The sequence below is a fragment of the Haematobia irritans genome, chromosome 3 (genome assembly GCF_050003625.1).
Source record: "Haematobia irritans isolate KBUSLIRL chromosome 3, ASM5000362v1, whole genome shotgun sequence".
NCBI lineage: Eukaryota > Metazoa > Arthropoda > Insecta > Diptera > Muscidae > Haematobia > Haematobia irritans.
In genome coordinates this window covers 69,234,125-69,253,200 of record NC_134399.1, presented here as the reverse complement: position 1 = coordinate 69,253,200, position 19,076 = coordinate 69,234,125, and the positions used below count along the sequence as shown (strand labels likewise).

Genomic DNA, 19,076 nt, shown 5'->3' with positions numbered 1-19,076 from the left:
TTTTGATTCTGTGTGTAAAAGGGAAAGTGTTGTGGGGTGCTTTTAATTCAAGCTCTGGAATTATGGAAAATATTCAAGATTCTTTTGTCAGTAGTACGGAAGAATTATCCGTCTCCATTGTTGATAGCACATCCAATAATTCTCACTCATTAAATGATGCTAACGTGGAAGCAACAAGAGCTGAATGGTCGACCTTGACGCAATGGATTCAATGTATGTGTATTGTTACATTTGATCTGAATTTGGGACAAGCATTGGAATTTATATATCCTAAAGAAGAATCACCAACGGAACAAGAATTGACAAACATATGTTATATGGCTTTTCCCGACTCAAATTCTGGGTGTATGGGTGATACAAAATTCCATATGCGCTTAAGAATGTCACCAGACAACAACCGATTGCTAAAACCCCAACAACACCGATGTTATAATAGTGATTGTCCACCCGTCCTGAAAGCTGATCAATCCCATTACTGGGGATTTGTTTATTTTCGGCAGCGGCGAGATGCAAATATACCTCGAGGGTACTTCCAAAAAAGTTTTATTATTGTGACAAGGCTACCTTACTTTAATCTCTTCTACGAAATGGTTACCCATCTAGCTCAGAAATACTTTGACGAAGGTGAAGACATCCTAATTAAAGCCTGCCAACAAATCAATAACGAGTGGCCCAAACTACTCGTTGGAGGGACATTTAATCTACCACTATTTGACCAATGTTATCAAATACTCATACCAAGAGCCAGTAGTAGAAAAGCTCTCCAGCAAAGCGATGGATGTGAGAATAAAGATTTAGAGAAGTTGGTACGACCGATTTCGGCGAAGGTTATAGCTTCAGTAAACGAATTGGAATTGTTCCAAAGTTTAAGCTTCATTGTTGATCATATGTACACATTATGGGAGCTTGTTTTAACAGCTGAGCCCCTGGTAGTTGTGGGGACATCTCCAGCGGACTGCTCACATATGGTTCAGACTTTAGTTCAGCTTATTGCTCCTTTAGCATATTGTGCTGAAGCTAGGCCATATTTTACAATACACGATAGTGAATTCAAAGAGTTCACCAGAGAATGCGGGAAGGTTCCACCACCCTTAATATTGGGAGTTACAAATCCCTTCTTTATAAAACTTTTGAAGGATTGGCCTCATATGTTGCGTTTAGTAGACAATCAGGTAAGCAATTGAATAAAAAAATGTATTTGTTCGAGCTTGATTTATTTTCATTGAACCATAATATTCAATCAACATTTGCTTGAAGCTCACTTAGTCTATATAGTCCATCGTGATATTAAATTAACTAAAAGTACCTTTTGACACTCCTTGTTTTTACCGTTGAACATTAGCCCCCATAGATAAAAATAATACATTATATATATGTTCAAATAATGTTTTATTTTACAAAAGATGAGGAAAAATCAGACTTCAACATAACGAGACAATTAATTTATAATAAATAAATCATCAACTAAAGGTAGTCCCACACTCTTTCATATATTCCCAGCAAAAAATTTGAAATTTATTGTAAAGACACAACCTAACAGCACCTTCAAAAATTTACTCACAGCGAAGTTCATTACTTTAACTACAAACTTCATTTATTTAAATTTCGCTCGCTTTTTTATTTTTAAAGTAAGGTAATTTTTTGTTTTTTTTTTTCATATAGATTGAAAACAGAGTAAGAATTAATAAAATGGTACAAATAATCAAATCTTGCCGCAAAAATTCTAAATTCTTTTCGATAATTTTTGTAGAGTTGGGCGATCCCGACTCACTAAAGTGATGATCTTTTCAGATCCTCTCCCAAAAACGAACTAGTTCCATCATTTAGTTCCACAGTTCCTTTTGGATCCGGATAAGGAAAAGTGCTTAAAGAATCCCATATATTGACATTTTCTTTTAGCTCCGCAAGAAAATAAAACACATGAACACTAAATTTAAGTAAAACATAAAAGTTCACAAGAATTTAATCAAATCTCTTGAACATTAATTTGTATAATAAAGATTTTGGGACTAAAATTAAATAATGCTATAACTCTGTAAACAAATTTTCAGAGATCAATACGAATACAAAGATCTACATATATTTTAGAAATATCGTGTTTAAATTTTTTTCATAGAGAAAATCAAAAGTTACTATGTAAAGAATTATTTTGCCGACTTTAGACGAAAAGAGTTATAAGGAACTGAGGAGCTGAAAGAGTAAAGGTATCGGATCCAGTTAATTTAGTTCCAGCCACGGAATAGTTCCAAAGAGCTAGTTCGCTCCGGAACTATCCAACTCTAATTTTTTTGAAAATATTCGAGGCCAAACGATTCAGAAAAGCGGTAATATGCATTAAAAATCACTGTGTTTTGAGTGTATAATTCTCAAAAGTAGGGGCTGATTGTAGATTTTTTGCTGTTTGCAGATTGGTAGAATTCTTGATGTTTTGGAAGATTTTGTAAAATATACACTTCAAAATATACACGTCAAAAATTTTTCTGGGGGGTCTAAACCCCCTCCCCAGAGGCATTCCTACGCATATGCCGTTGAACCCATCCAATAAATTTCTTTCGTTGATAGTGTCCGGATCTTAGTCAAATGAAAGAGTATTAATTTTGGTTTGGTTTCCCGACTATTCTCCGCTGTATATGATACTCCTTTTAGTATTGTCTACATATATAAAAGGGAAATGTAAATGTTTCTGCAAACACTCCAACAAGCCATGAACGTAATACGGACATATATATGTTATTCTAATCGGATGGATGATTCTTCATAAAGAATTATTTTTTTTTTGTTTTTCTCAACTAAAATTTTTATAGAAAAATTATTTTTCTAGCAAATGACCCTTACATGTATTTTTCTAGATATATGTGAATTGTTTACGTTATTAATAATTTGTATTTTTTTTTTTCGTAAGCTACATCTGCAGCGTCAACAACATTTATCAATAAAAAACGCCCGCAATTCCAATTCGGTTACATCACTAAATAACAGCGGTGCTTTAAAATCAACTAATGGAAACTCTTCATCTCTAAATGGCAGCAACGGTGAAGGTTCCGTCCCTGGACTCTATACAAAGTATAAGCCTTTCCTTAAAAAAGATAAGTCGCTAATTAAAAAAGTTTTGCTTGGTCTAAAAACGAAAAGACCAGAACACGTTCAAACTGCTTTATTGCGGAGACACCTACTAGAACTAACCCAAAGTTTCATGATTCCCTTGGAGCGTTATATGGCATCTTTGATGCCATTGCAAAAAGACATAAGCCCGTTTAAGTCGGCACCGAACGCAAATGCTTTTAAGCTTGACGATTTTCTGGCAACATTAGAATTATCCGGCCCACATTTAACCTCTCCGTTAAAAGGCGATTGGAAGGGTTTGTATAAACGTTTCTATAAATCGCCGAATTTTCGTGGTTGGTATGAATCACGCCACCGGGAGTTGGAACTTACACTTCAAGATCTACAGCTACAAGCTCTTTCCGAGGCAGATATGGAGCAATGGGCTCGTGATAAACAAGAAGTTGAAATTATTGATATGATATTAAAACTAAAACAGAAACTGAATCTCTACAATGACAAACTAACTAATGAATCTAGTTCCTGGAGCGGCAACAATGGTAATACAGCGATTGCTACTCGCAATCAAATTTGTGCTCAGATAAATTGCATGAAAGACTTGCTTCCAAATGATCTAAAGAACGTTGTTAATATATGATAAATGATGAGCCTATTAGATTGTATACTAATTCCATCGAATCTATTATGCGTTGTATGCATTAATGTGTATTTTTGTTTTATAGTTTATATCGTTTATTGCATGAACTTAGCTGAATAAAAAAATGTATTTAGCCCTATGTATCCATCATTTCATTTAGATAATTTTGAAACTGTTATATAAGTTATACATAATTAGGTATCACTTCAACATTTACCATAACTAATTCTAAGATCGTAACATTATAAGTAATCTAAGAAATAAATAATACAATACAGAAATAATGTGTATGCCAATTCAAATAATGATTATACGAAATCGAAAAGTATTTCTCTAAGTAGGTTGCCCTTTACAGTGCCAACGGGTAGTTCTTCTTTAATCATGTTAGGGTGCATTAATCCGGTCCATTTGTCCGCTTTGTATTGAAAGTTCATCAAATGACCGATATATACTTCGAAACCCAATTTTATGCCAATTTGTGCTAGGTTAGTACTCATTTGCGTTCTTTAAATCAACTTTCTATCTCAAGCCGATTCGAACAATATCGCCGAAACTTTCTTTAAAAAAGTGCCAAATATATGATTTGTTACAAAACGGCTTGAGAATATTGATTTAAACGCCACAAAAGGGTACTAACCTATAGAATTTAAATATTTATATTTCGTCATAAAATATGCATTTTTAAACAAGTTTCGGCTAATTTCTCCGAAACGCCTTGAGAAAGTTGAACTCAGCGGCACCTATGAGCACAAAGCTAGAATAGTTTAATACAATATTAAACTCGGCTAACACACAAAAAAATCGAATTTTGAAAATGTTCAAAAGTTTTTTCGAAATAAAATTTTGAAAAAATTGCAACACAACTTTCAAATTTCCGAAATTCAAAAATTGCAATTCTTCTTGGACATTTCTAATTTCGGATGCTTTCTGTGCTTGAGTTCAAATTGTTGATGCTGGATAAACGAGTCCGTCGTGGCTTTGTATTGGACACGCAAGGTTCCGATAACCCCCCGTAGTAATAAGCGGATTTGGGATCCATAGTTTTTATTCGAACTGTTAGGCAATCGGTCGGTTGCTCAAATCACCAAACAATTCAGAACATCGGAATCAAAAGCGCACCATGATACCACTATTCACGACATATCCTCGTCTGTCCCGAATTCCATGAAAATGTTTGTGATCAATAATGCTTTTAGGTGAAAATAAAACTATGTGGAATCATGAGACTTTTTTAAATTATTTCAAATTGAAAAAAAAGCGGCGCACCCAAACCAACGCAGCATATTCTTCACTTAGGAAAGATTACCGGGTATTAATAATTAGAGCACCGAACAATTAATTTGCTTACTTGATTTACTTAAATTACTTACTTGGCTATAAAAAGACCTCATCTACCTTATAGCCGAATAAATTGTCGATTTCCAAAATCAAACATTGACTTTCTTTCACCAACATGATTCTCTCATTAGAATATTGGTCTCTAAAAGCGGTTGTCTGACTATACAGAAAGGAGGACCTGTTTTAAATACCGTTCACTCTTATTAGGTATATATTGATTTATATGTATCGGCAATTTTGATAAGGCATTGGTTAATCAAAGAATACTTTCTAACCATTTGATAAAAACATGGATTGTTTATTGTAGCACTTAAAATAGCACAAAAAGAATTATAATCCCATGGGATTATTTGTTATATTTTCATATATATATGCATTCAAATAAGTATAGCATTTATAATCTATAATCTATTTTTTAGAACTATTTAAAATATTTTAACGTCATTATAGTATAAATTTGTACATGCATGTAAATTTTTAAATTATATTTAGACATATCAGAGTTTAATTTGAATTACCATATATGTATTTCAAAATTGAAATTAAAAAAAAACTTACATTTTAAGATATTTTCCTTTCAACAGATAATATAACTTACATTGTGGATAAGACTTTATTGATAACATACTCGCGCTACAATGATTTGGCTAGACTAATATTATTATCTTTTTAATGTTGGTAATGATTTTCGGAAACCGATATGATCTTATATTTTCCAATATGTAACAGTTACATGCTAATTTATTGATATATAAAAACTGAAATGTATTTGTAACGGGAGTTGAGAATGCATTAAAATATCTAATCTAAATTTGGCAACGATATTATCACCTCGCCGGCGGGTCGAGCTACTTCGCCCCTGTCATTTGATACTATAACACGCTCTGCATCTTGTTTATTTGTTAGTGAGACTATTTCATAGGAATTGCTATCCTCGGTAACTTCTGTCAGTTCAAAAGTTGTCGGTGTAAGTATTTGTTCGGTCACTTCCAAACTTTCAATGCGCGTTGTTTCGAGACGATAGAATCCATTTTCATCAATTCTATAAGTGAAACGCCTGTGTCCAGAAGGTAGTTGGAAATCGTGTTTCTTTATCAAATGCACTGATAAACTTTTACCACTTTTAAAAGGCTTTTCACAACAATGACAAAGATATATAAACGTAGTATTTCTATGAACTTCAAGGAAATGCTGTAATTAAATTAGTTGTTAATAGAGTTAGAATAATTTCAATATATACAACTAACCTTTCTCAAAGCCTGAAATGTTTTTACTGCATAGGTACATCCAGATTCTTCACACCTGTGCACCTCTTGACTATGAACCAATTGAACGTGTTGATTTAAATCAGACTCGCGGACACATCTATACTCGCATTCTACACACTTGAAAGGTTTATCCTTCAAATGTCTGTAGCGGATGTGAGTAGCCAAGGCACTTGCAGAGGAACAAGTCATGTCGCACATACTACATTTGTATGTATTAACATGTTTTATCATGTGTGACCGTAGAAGTTTTTCAGTAGCAAAGTATTTCGAACATTGGGCGCACTGATATTTTTGAGCTGTAAAGAAAAAGATACGTATCTCATGTAATTTATTAGCTAATCTTGTTTTTCTAAACACCGCAATTTCTATATATTTGTCTATCACTAAATTTAAACGTATACAATTTCATAATCTGTTCTTATTTTTTAATTTTTTAAATTGATAATTTAATTTATTTTTTTTTTTAAATAGTTTTTTTTTCTTAATTTTGTTAATTGTTTTAATTATTGTGTATTTGTTTGTTTCAAATTCAGTTTAGTCACTTATTGATACTATTTTTGTTATTAATTTCTAGTTTTTAAGCGCATAATTTTTATAATTTGTTATTATTGCTATGTTTGTGTAGTTTTGGAATCCGTATATGGCTTTGCGGCTTGGATTCGCCAAGAAAAAATAAATAAATAAACCTATGTGGAGATTTGACTTGCTGCGCGTTTAGACGACGCAAAATTCTTACCCAATGGTATTTATTAATTTATATTTAACCAATGTGAGCAATAGCATTATCATTAAATAAATTTTCTTTTTTGTATTTTAACACACATTTTCCATTTCTCTGTTACTTAGGGATAGAGTAAGAACCATAATCCGGACTATGGCGGGGTGGAGGTAGAGGGTTGAAACCAAGCCAAGAGAAAAGGTAGTATGGAATACGTAAATCAATACAGACATTTTTACAAAATATATATTTCAATTCTAATGTTAGTATTAATAAGGCGATAGAGTGAATTAATCTACACACATTCTTCGGATATGTTCATACAGAACGTAATTGAAACGTTTGAAACTAAATAATTATCAAATGACCTACAGGGATCGTTAATTCCAATCCTAGGTACAAGTTCCGCGCATGTAATATCCCGGATTAATATCCTAAAAATTATCATGCAGTTCAACATCACCCGTCAGGTCTTTAAAATAGGCAACCTAATTAACTTCAATCTTGAAATGTAGTGGTGTAGAACGAAACCATCATCCCATTGAAGATGCATCAGATTCAAAACTAAGCATTGTATCTATACAGATTCAATCTATTCACTATATATATTACTTCGTATCCCTTCTTGCAGTCATAATCCAGAGTTGGTCTGAAAATGGTGGTAGAAAACCTCCTGCTTCCAAAAGCGATGCATAAAGACGTACTTCCGCTTAAAGTCTTTTAATAACTCAGGCGATAGACATTTTTTGAAATAAGCAATCGGTTAAAAACTTGGAGAATTCTTCAAGGAAACCGATTATATGCGATGAGGTAAGACTAAATTATAAAACATCGTAAACAAGCCACAAAATCAGCGTTTCCCTCCAATCCTAGTATACACTATTATTTTCAATCAAACGTTGTACTCACTATTGTTTTCTGGCTGGCGTCTTAGATGGTCAAATAAGGTAGTCTTCGTTCTAAAAAGTTCGCCACAATGGTAACAGGCCACTTGTTTTTTATTCGAATGTGTACGTATATGCTCGATGAGGCGATATTTATTGTCCATTTGTTTTTTGCAATAATTCCAATTACATTGAATTTTTGGTCTTTCGTCATCGGGAGACTTCTGGATTTCATATTCAAACGAAGCATGCTGGACTATATGATCCTGGAACTCTACTATCGATATAAAAGTACGATTACAATCCACCCATTCGCATCGGAAATCACTATGCAAGTCGGGTATTTTATCACACTCTCGGGGTACAGCATTACATCTAGGTATAGATGGATTCGTCTCCAATTCGTTCTTTCCGTGAACTAATAGACCATTGTAATAGCCGTGGTAGTAAATGTGCCTCTGTATTTCAGTTATACATTTTGTTGAAAACGAACATGCTCCCCAAACACAATTATAATTTCCATTACTATGAGGCTTTAATGTTTCCAAATGTGCTTCTATATGACCATTTAAATCCCAATCATTGGCAAATTGCAATCCGCAGCCTGTCCAACTACAAGGAATCGTTGGCACGTCAACTTTTCTCTTTTTATTGCTCATATTTTATGTTTGTATGTGCTAGGATTTGTGAGAACCTTGTACCAGCGTATACAATCTGTTTTCCGGGCTATCCTTGTTTTCTTGGTTTTCTGCACAATGAAAATGACTTTTCCGCTAGTTTTCTCTTTATCGCGCTCATTTTGTTTACCAAATAACAGGGTTGTATTGTGTCATATGTTGTCATTTGTATATTGTGTCATCTAGGTAGTGGACAGCAAACACCTTGACATTTTCTAATACTCTCAACCTATGAGAGAAATTTGAAAGCAACATGAAATCAAATAATTTGGATCTTATAATATTGAAATGCCAAACTTATTCCTGTAAAGTCTTGCCGAAATCTAGAGGAACAAGAAACTGCGCTTCAATTGAGTTGATTTATCTGCTTTTTATTGAACTGTTTTAATAAAGTAAAAAGCGATCAAGGCACTGACCTTAAGTTGAAATTATTGCGCTAAATTGGCAATTTTTTCTCGGTTACTTTTCATTAATAATTCATTTCGAACAAAATAAACACTTTCTTGGATTGAGACATTCCCATTTTTTCTGTTTTTGCAGATTCGAGTTGAAATTTTCGTGGTTACTTTATAGCATAGTATCCACCTTAATCTCGAATTTGGTACACACTTTACTTATTGAAAATAAATTTCGAAATTAGTAAGCGCAGTACATCCCAATAATAATACCAGTTTCAGAGTGAAAATTTTTATTTTGCTTGGTTACTTTTAGTTATTAATATTCTTTAAGGTAAAAACACTTATTGTATTGGTGCTTTTTATATTTATTTATTTATTCATTCAGATAGAATAGTCTAAGTGAGCCTGAAATATCGGACTGCCACCTAACCTAGTTTAAGTATAGTGGTAGCCAGACCGCTTTTTCAGGCTGTAGTATTGGTTCAACACGGTTACAATGAACTTCCATGGACCTGGATAGTTGGTCCTTATAACCGTAGTTAAAACGTAAATAACAATGATGATATTCTTGGTCATGTGGAATTTATCCTGTTACGAGTTTCTTAAAATAGTAACAAATTTTAATTGTTTTTGTCTTTTCCATTTGACATGAAATGAGTACTGTCGAAATTGAAAGATTTCTTTCTCTTATTTGTTAAACGTGGTTTGTTTAGAGAAGTGATTAAAAAAGGGTGCTTTTTGATAAAGGCCGGTACTGGATTCGTTTTTCACTGGTAAAATTTAATGGAAGAAATTGTAACATTTTGCCAAAAACAAAATTAATATTTTACTTATTTTGACCTACCGCCGGTCCAAAATTTACGAAGAATTGGGTGTCTGCGAATGGGGTGTCAGGTGGTTAAAAAAAAAAAAGTTGGCAACAAATTACGATGGATCATTATTTTTCCTTACTATGTTATTTAAAGGACGATACTTATAGAATTGATACTTTGGATCATTTCCCGTATCTCTACTCTTATTTTGCACTTTTGTTTTGCGATTGTGAAACACGACCTTAGTTGCTGCTTGTTAGCGTTACCATGACCATTTTTTTTCTGGTAGGCTAAATCAAAACTCAAGAATCCATGTCTGCATTTCTTTCAAGCTTTGATCTTAAAAAACTAGTGGAAGACATGGCCAGAAGAAACTTCTGAAAAAAATCATAATTTTTAATTAAAAATTAATTATTTTTAAAAACGTAATGTCCCAACTTGAGGTATGCATATTTAGGCTATCGCTATAGTGGAAGAGGAGAACGGGCAACTACTGCGGACTAAACTTGTAAAACCACTTTTTGAAAATATTGACAGTTGAACAATGTATAAATTATATTTCAACACAAATTTTCCAAATTCAAGTGAAATTAATAGTTTTTAGAGGCGATTTCTACTATTGATTTTTTATATAAACGATTGCTTTGGCATTCCTCGAGCTTCCCCCAACATTGAACTTAAATTTTAGCTTCTTGTCACCAAACAAGAATGGCTTACTGCGGGAATTGTATTTAAACCTAGACAATTCTCGCCCACTTCTCCTTCATCCGGAGGTCTATTTATTTAGGGAATTTTCCCGACACATCATTTGTATTCCTTCATCTAAACTAAAATAAATATCGAGTCGGTGCTATATCAGGTTCTATTGTACAAAATATGTTAGGTTGAGATGTTGGAATGAATATATGTACATCCCATGTCCAATTTCAATGAAATTTGCTGAAAAGGTCTTCGTTTAGAAGCTCAGAATCTTGCTTCTGTGACACTGACAGGTCTTTCACTCCATCAAATGGATAAATTCCGCACACTGCATTTCAGAATACTTCTCATAAAACCATTCAAATTTCATAAACCCCAATTTTTTGTTTCAAGTGTTTGTTTTCTTTTATTGTTTACCATCATCACTACTGTCAAAAATAAAAATTGGAAATAGTGTCAATAATACACTAAATATGTAATGGGAAATCAACTCAGATCAACACCAGTTCTATATTTACTTGGCGTGAGTTTGAGCCTTTCTCATTTGAGTGAGGATGTTGGACAATTCTTCACGCTTCCTCTTAGCACGAATGTGTGTGCCCAAGCGGCGTTTCAAGAATTTCAAAGCACGCTTATCCTTAGACACCTTCAACAATTCCATGGTTCTCTTCTCATAAGGAGCATGGCCAACAACTTCGCGAACCAAGTCACGCATGAATTTCGTATGGCGGGTTTGAATCTGAAATCAAAAAATGTACATTTTTAGTTCAATAATCTCAATAATAAAAAAAGATATAAACGAAGTTTATTTATGCATGTAAAAAGGTTTATTTTATTCTCAGAGCCAATTTCTTAACCATTTTACTACAACAAACTATTCGAGACTCACAAAACCTAAAAGAATATTAGGCCTGTTAACCTCATTGAACAATTAGATTGTAGTTGTCTGTGAATGGTTTCAATGATCATCATTGGTTATCAACTATGTAGTATATATGGAAAGAACATATACCTACAATGTTTACATACAAGTTTCGTTTGCTTTGTTTTGAATAAAATACTTACGTTCTTCAAACGGGCTCCACGCAATCCCTTAACTTTCTTGGTACCGGTGTACTTAACATTCTTTATTTTGGTAGTTTTGTGGCCCTTATTGAGACCCACACAGAGTTCGTAGCGTACTGCCATTTTGCCTGAGAATGAAGAAAACAATAGAAATTAATAAGCGGTGGCAAAACACTATCGACGTAACATAATATATTCCAGTGCGAATTTTACTGTACATTCATTTTAGGTTTAACTGAGAAGATGCTTCAAATTTTTCGTAATTTCTCTCGCTTTTTCCAAATATCCACCTACCTTAGCAATTGTCAAAAGGCGGAAAGAGCTTTGACAGGGCATTTTGTTTGGTAGCCATTTTTGTGGCCGTTTTTACACAATTTGACGTTTACTTTTTTTAAGGCTGCCAGATTGGAAAATTATATATTGGATCAATGTAACCAACACACTATCTAAATAAATATTGGCTCCGTTCGAGAACCCGATATTTTTTGACAATTATCACAAATTTTTACTGCAAGCCGTTCGTTTAAAGGCCGGTATGCACCTCTAGCGAAATTTTCGGTAGCAAAAATTTATTTAAGTCTACAACAAAAAAACAGGGCTGTGTACAACAAATTTTAAACAAGCTAATCGCTTTTAAAAATTGTTAATATATGTTCCAAATATTCCTCAAATAAATTGTTTATTATTTACACACCTTTTAAAACTTTTACGCACACAATGATTGTAATAAATTAAATGTTTGCTGCCAAAATATGCTTTTGACAACCCTGTTATTTTCATTAGAGGTGCGTACCAGCTTACGAAATTGAACGCTACCGAAAATTTCGTTAGCATAAATAGCAATGCATTTCTTATGGGAATGAAATTTTTCGCTAGAGGTGCATACCGGCCTTAAACCAAAAAGCCAGCAAAAGAGAGCCGGAGAGAGACTACATTTGACAGTTATCAGATAGAGAAATTGCAAGTTTTTGCAAGAGATTTTTCCTAATAGCATACCTCATAGACAATAGAATATACATAGATAATCCACTTGTCTCTTAAAAAAAATGTGTCAGTTCCAAAAATTAATTTTCTGATATTTTTCGTAAAGAGTCAGTCCCAAACATTAATTTTCTTATTTTCGCGGTTTTGGTCACAATTTTTTATTCAAATATGAACTAGTAATATATTAATTTATTTATAAGTCCTCTGGTGCATCATAAACGTTCTAATTTTGTGTAAAATGAGCAAACTACAAAAAGGAAAACGAAAGAGAATGTAAGCGTGCTCTTATTTTCTTCGTTCATTCTTAATCTTCGGAACTGTCAAACATCGTTTGACACCGATGGATCATCTATATATATGTTACGTTTTTATATTGAGGCGTATTTAATTACCCGACAATTAAAACACAGTTCTTTTCAAATAACGACAATCTACAATTTATTTGTTTAACTGATTGGTTTCACTTATTTGCTCTACGATGTGTACTGTATAAACTTTAGCTTACCACTGACTTGACAGCTCTCTCCGCTAGGGGTTTATATACTGAGATATGACGATTTCGAATGTTCTCGCTAATTGGCTTACAACCTTCTAGATTAATCTACTTATTGTACAGGTTATATGGCACACATACTTTTAGGCTTATGCTTAAAAGTGCATTCTACTATCTAGTAGATGTCATGCAGGCATAACATAAGTGATTATGGTCATATTACTACAATTATAACAATAAGTAAAACAACCCTGCCAGCATTTCAAAGTTCCATTTCAACCTCATCGTTACCACAGACTCGTAAATGTCACTTCAACCATCATGAAAAGGTACATCAAAAAGTACATGCAAGTAATTTGCCATCCCTACTGTTAAAAAAGCCATTTTTTTGTGAAACGCCAAGCGCAACCAGCTTGTTATATTTTAATTAAATAAAAACGAAAATAAAGTTCTGAAAACATAGATTATACGCTTAAAAATGTGAAAGGTATATTGGTGAACAATTTGGTGATTTTCCAAATGGAATAAAGTGATTGTTTTTCAGATATTTTACAGACACGCTGCCTCCATGGAATAAAAACACTGGTTGATAGACGCAGCAACATGTAACTCGCTACTTGTAACTCAACATCATCATTAATGCCAAAAATTATGTTAAATGTAATGTGATAGTGGTATAAATATTATATTTTTAAGAATTTGTAAATGTTTAATCAAATTAATAAATATCTAAACAAACGTGTTTTACTCGACCACAATGATTCTTTTACAACTATCTTAAAATGCACTTTTTCTGATTGTTTGGAGGGTCCCTTATTGGCGTCGTTCTAAATTGATCTATAAAGGCACCTAATAATTGCACTCATGCGAAACATTTTTGTAGTAACTTGGCGTGGTACAACTTCTCAATAGTGACGGCGCTTTTCCGACGAGTTTTTGATGTCGTATATGATTGTTTTCGACGTAGTGGGGATTCTCAAAAGAGTCCCCAAATTCAAAAAATGTTGGCAGGGAAAAGGCGTTACTTTTACAATGAACGATTGAAAAACTAAGAACACAAAAGATGTTTAGGAAAATACTAGAAAATAAAGAAATGACTCTAACAAGCTATGACGCAATTCCATCGTTACAATTTGAAATTTAAATTAACGGAAAATAATTTAAATAAACTTAAATCTAGAAATATCACATTCGTAACAATATTATATTATCTATGGTTATTGGTAACAACATAGACCAATTAAGGTATAACATCTCAAGTGAATTCACAGTGCTGTAGTTTGTCTGCACACCGTAGAGGGCTCTTTTACGCCTGCAATTGAGTAATTTTTTTGGCTTTAATTTGTTTTCTTGATGGTTAGGTTAGGTTATGTGGCAGCCCGATGTATCAGGCTCACTTAGACTATTCAGTCCATTGTGATACCACAGTGGTGAACTTCTCTCTTATCACTGAGTGCTGCCCGATTCCATGTTAAGCTCAATGACAAGGGACCTCCTTTTTATAGCCGAGTCCGAACGGCGTTCCACATTGCAGTGAAACCACTTAGAGAAGCTTTGAAACACTCAGAAATGTCACCAGCATTACTGAGGTGGGATAATCCACCGCTGAAAAACTTTTTGGTGTTCGGTCGAAGCAGGAATCGAACCCACGACCTTGTGTATGCAAGGCGGGCATGCTAACCATTGCACCACGGTGGCTCCCTTTGTTTTCTTGATGGAACACCAAATATTGTAACAGCATATAAAATTCTATACATCCAATTCTAAAATGCAAATTGACTGATTTGTACGGTAATTCTCGTTTTCAAAAAAAGAAATTGATTCACTCGACTGCGCAATTGAGTGGAATGACTGCGCACTGCAAATAAACAAAACCATGGTTAATTATCAAAGTATGTCTTTATATTTTCTTGGTCTATGGTAAGACCGCTACTCTTGTCGGTTTTCGCGTTGAAACTCCATACAAAACTTTGTTTTTTTTTTCGAGTTGAAAAACTGACGTAAATCGATCAGTCAGTATTTTCATAACATGGCGCCATTTGCAATGTGAATTAAGAAATTATTTATTAAACTGATTTTTGTGAATTTATAATGCAAAAGTTGATCGGATTATTATTTAAAAATGTAATCTGATCGATTGATAAAACAAAGTATAACATGGAGTTGTATTTCCGTAATAAACTAGCAACCAACATCTAGTCGCTCGCTATTATATTGTAGAACATAAGTAATGTATAAGACATGAAATTTAAACACAAATGTTAACAAAATAAAAGCTTTATTTGGTGTATTATATTTTACAATCGTTTCATTTGTACTGGGCATCGGGACAATAAACACAAAACAAAATGTTAACAAAAGGAGCACAGCAATTGATGTTGCAAAACAAGCATTAGCACTTCAACCAACATGTATAGTACCGGGGTAGCATTAAATGGAATCACAAGAATTAATTGCTATGTTCCAAAAAATAAAATGCAAAATTAGATTTTTTAAATCCAAAGTTAAGGTGGGTATTAAGTTCGGGTTTAAGGTAAGTACTATGTTCGCTTTTCGCGTTGAAATTTTCGCTGTTACTTTATTAAAACAGTTCAATAAAAAGCAGATAAATTAACTAAATTGATGTGCAATTTCTTGTTCCTCTAGATTTCGGCTAGACTTTACAGAAATATGTCTGTTTTCATTTATAATTTTGATTATTTGAGGAAAAGTAATCGCGAAAATAAAGTGATTTTCAACTCGAAAACCGAACATAGTACACACCTTTAGCCGCTAAAAACGTAATTTGTTCACGATTACTTTTCTTTAATAATCCATTTTAAGGAATACAAACTTTGTGAAAATTTGCTTTGGGCTTTTCCCCATCAAGTTATAATAAAGTTTGCAACAAATACGTATAATTTCATGCATTTTTCTTACTGATTTAGTTTTCACTTTAGCGATTTTAGCTGCTAAACTCGAACTTAATACTCACCTTTATTTGTAAAATAACTTATGCTTCTTCTTTTTCAATTTAATTATGTATGCGTGTGTGTGTAAATCGAGCCACTACCCTGCCACCATTTCAAAGTTCCATTTCATCCTCATCGCTGCCACAGACTAGTAAATGTCACCACAACCATCGCGAACTGTGATGGAGCATATAAAAAAGTACAAAATGTACATGAAAGTATTTTGCCATCTTCTAACAGTAGTGAAACGCCAAGCGCAATCAGCTTGGTTTATTTTATTTAAATAAAAACGAAAATAAAGTTCTGAAAACATAGATCCCTGCCAACATTTTTTGAATTAGGGGGCGCTTCTGAGAATCCCCACTACGTCGAAAACAATCATATACGACATCAAAAACTCGTCGGAAAAGCGCCGTCACTATTGAGAAGTTGTACCATTGTGAAGTTGTAAAATTGTGAAAGGTATATGGTGAACAATTTTCGACTTTCCAAATAGAATAAAGTGATCGTTTTTCAAATATTTTTCCAGGCACGCTGTCTCCATCGAAAATAAACAAACTGGCTGATAGACGCTGCAATATGTAACTTGCTACTTAAAACTCAACATCATTGTTTTATTAATGGAAAAAATTATGTTAAATGTGATGAGATAAACCGAAAAATGTTATATTTATAAGAAATTATAAATGTTTAATCAAATCAATAAACATCTACACAATCGTGTTTTACTTGACCACAATGATTCTTCTACAATTATCTTAAAATGCACTTTTTCTGATAGTTTGCAGGGGTTCTTATTGGCGTCCTTCGAAATTGATCTAAATAGGCACCTAATAATTGCACTGATGAGAAACTTTTTCGTAGTAACTTGGCGTGGTACAACTTCTCAATAGTGACGGCGCTTTTCCGACGAGTTTTTGATGTCGTATATGATTGTTTTCGACGTAATGGGGATTCTCAGAAGCGCCCCCAAATTCAAAAAATGTTGGCAGGGTATGGACCAATTTGAGCTTTAATATTAGAGCCCAATAAACACAGGATGAGCGTTTTTCAAATGCAACAACTTTTCAGTTTGAGGGTAAATATAATTTTCAACATAAATTCAACTTGACTTGAAATAGCTCATCTTCAATACATCTTCAAATTGTTTGCGAATTACTTCCATTTTGCCAAAATGTTGACGAAATCTTTGAAAAGGTGTTGAAGATAATATGAGAAAACTTTGACAAAACACTACCCTAAAATGCAACGAAAAAAACCATGTGGTTTTCAATACTTATTTGTGCAACGAAGTTCGTGGTCAATTGCAAGAAATTAAAAAAATGGAAAATTTTAGACAAATAACCAAATAGTTTATAAAAATAGGTAAGTGAAAATAAAAAATGAAATAAAACTTTAAGGAAGTCACTAAATGTATATCTCTTTGCAGAAAACTAAAATTATGGATTATACGTTCTTGAAAACATTAAAAAGCTGACCGATGAAAAAATGGTGGACAATTAAGGTGGGTATTAAGTTCGAGTTTAGCCGCTAAAATCGCCATTTTTTCACGATTACTTTTCTTTAACAATACTTTTTAAGGAATACAAACTTTGTGAAAACTTGCTTTGGGCTATTCCCCATCAAGTTATAGTAAAATCTGCAACAAATATGTATAATTTTATTCCTTTTTTTATTGATTTAGTTTTCACTTTAGTGAAAAAACTCGAACTTAATACCCACCTTTAACTGGAACTGCTTCAAATAGTTTAAAATAATTGGTAAGTCAATATGCAAAATTAAATCAACACTTTAGAGAAGTCACTAAATTTAAATCTCTTTGCAGAAAATTAAAACCTTTGGATGCTACATTCTTGTAAACATTAAGAAGCTGACCAATGAAAAATGAGTTGCTTATAGACAAGAAAAAGTTTCCAGAAGCATTACAAGTGCAACCAATTAAAATTGTTAAAAACAACAAATTGTTGAAATCAACAACTTCTGGATGAAAATGTGCATCAAATCGTCAGTTTAATTCATATGCTATTATCAGTTTAAAATGGATATTTTGTGAATTCGTTCTGCTGGAAATCAATTCTAACACGCGGTCCAGTACGTTCCTAATTTCAATTTGCCCGCATGTTAATAAATTTTAATGCTGTTTTATGACACCAAAAGGAAGGAAAACGAATTATCAATGCAAAAGTGTTTACTAATAATGTTTAAGATATTTAAAGTTTTGTTGTATGTTTTTTTGTGTTCTTGTTTGTTGATATGTTTAATAAGATTATTTATCAATTGGTATTGTAGTGTATTATGTAGTGTAGTGTATTATTATATATTTTATTTTGATGAAAATGAATAAATTATACAAAATTCATAGAATTTTGGCTTTGACTTTCAATTTGAAGTGGGGATATCATTCATACAAATTTAGGTTGAAAAGTATTTGACTCGCATCGAAAATTGTTTGACAAATTATTGAGTAGCGATGCATTTCAATTTGAGGATAACACTTGAGATATTATTGCTAATGTGTTGAATTTCACTGTTGAGGGTAATGTCTGTTTTTTGTTGAGAACGCGATTTTCTCAACAATTTCTCAACTTGAATATTACCCTAATCCTTTGAAAAAATGTTTGAAAAATTGTTGAAATTTAGCATTTTTCAAACGTTTGTGTTTATTGGGAGACTACATACTAACACCACATACCAAATTTCAAACGGATCGGATGATATTTGCTCCTCCTAGAGGATCCGCAAGCAAAATCTGGGGATCGGTTTATATGGGGGCTATATATAATTATGAGCCGATATGGAGTGTTATGCGCTTTATGCGCTTTACAGACTATCAGTTATTCCGGACGACAGTGCTCGTGTCGAACATATCCCATATATTGTGCACATTATAAGTAAAGTCCGAAGGTATAATCGATACTGCTGCATGTTTATGGGATCGATAAGCCATTTACCGATTATTTAGTCATCGCCGACAAGTTGTATCGATCCGACACACTGTAAGATTCTTTACAAACACCAACATTCCGTCCGGAATAACTGATAGTCTGTAAAGCGCATTACAGACTATCAGTTATTCCGGACGACAGTGC

The 19,076-nt window shown here is 33.1% G+C and overlaps 3 protein-coding genes and 3 long non-coding RNA genes across 6 annotated transcripts; 4 read left to right on the top strand and 2 right to left on the bottom strand.

The window, feature by feature from the left end:
* LOC142228502 (protein DENND6B) lies at positions 1 to 3,984 on the top strand. The gene is made up of 2 exons (XM_075298939.1): positions 1 to 1,172; positions 2,903 to 3,984. The coding sequence occupies exons 1-2, from the start codon at positions 63 to 65 to the stop codon at positions 3,698 to 3,700; spliced, it is 1,908 nt and encodes a 635-aa protein (XP_075155054.1). The 5' UTR covers positions 1 to 62; the 3' UTR covers positions 3,701 to 3,984.
* Positions 3,985 to 5,315: 1,331 nt separating this feature from the next.
* Hinfp (Histone H4 transcription factor) lies at positions 5,316 to 8,706 on the bottom strand. Its single transcript, XM_075298940.1, has 3 exons — positions 7,934 to 8,706; positions 6,286 to 6,602; positions 5,316 to 6,229 (listed from the first exon to the last, which is right to left on the bottom strand). Exons 1-3 carry the CDS (start codon positions 8,565 to 8,567, stop codon positions 5,840 to 5,842), a joined length of 1,341 nt encoding a protein of 446 aa, XP_075155055.1. The 5' UTR covers positions 8,568 to 8,706; the 3' UTR covers positions 5,316 to 5,839.
* A 2,167-nt stretch (positions 8,707 to 10,873) lies between these two features.
* RpL36 (ribosomal protein L36) lies at positions 10,874 to 11,935 on the bottom strand. The gene is made up of 3 exons (XM_075300175.1): positions 11,854 to 11,935; positions 11,560 to 11,687; positions 10,874 to 11,233 (listed from the first exon to the last, which is right to left on the bottom strand). The coding sequence occupies exons 2-3, from the start codon at positions 11,680 to 11,682 to the stop codon at positions 11,009 to 11,011; spliced, it is 348 nt and encodes a 115-aa protein (XP_075156290.1). The 5' UTR covers positions 11,683 to 11,687; positions 11,854 to 11,935; the 3' UTR covers positions 10,874 to 11,008.
* Positions 11,936 to 13,285: 1,350 nt separating this feature from the next.
* LOC142231637 (uncharacterized) lies at positions 13,286 to 13,794 on the top strand. Its single transcript, XR_012720846.1, has 2 exons — positions 13,286 to 13,523; positions 13,581 to 13,794. It is a non-coding gene; the product is annotated as an uncharacterized LOC142231637 (long non-coding RNA).
* A 3,217-nt stretch (positions 13,795 to 17,011) lies between these two features.
* LOC142231594 (uncharacterized) lies at positions 17,012 to 17,352 on the top strand. The gene is made up of 2 exons (XR_012720837.1): positions 17,012 to 17,065; positions 17,185 to 17,352. It is a non-coding gene; the product is annotated as an uncharacterized LOC142231594 (long non-coding RNA).
* A 70-nt stretch (positions 17,353 to 17,422) lies between these two features.
* On the top strand, positions 17,423 to 18,351 carry LOC142231593 (uncharacterized). Its single transcript, XR_012720836.1, has 2 exons — positions 17,423 to 17,747; positions 17,813 to 18,351. It is a non-coding gene; the product is annotated as an uncharacterized LOC142231593 (long non-coding RNA).
* The last annotated feature ends 725 nt before the right edge of the window (positions 18,352 to 19,076 follow it).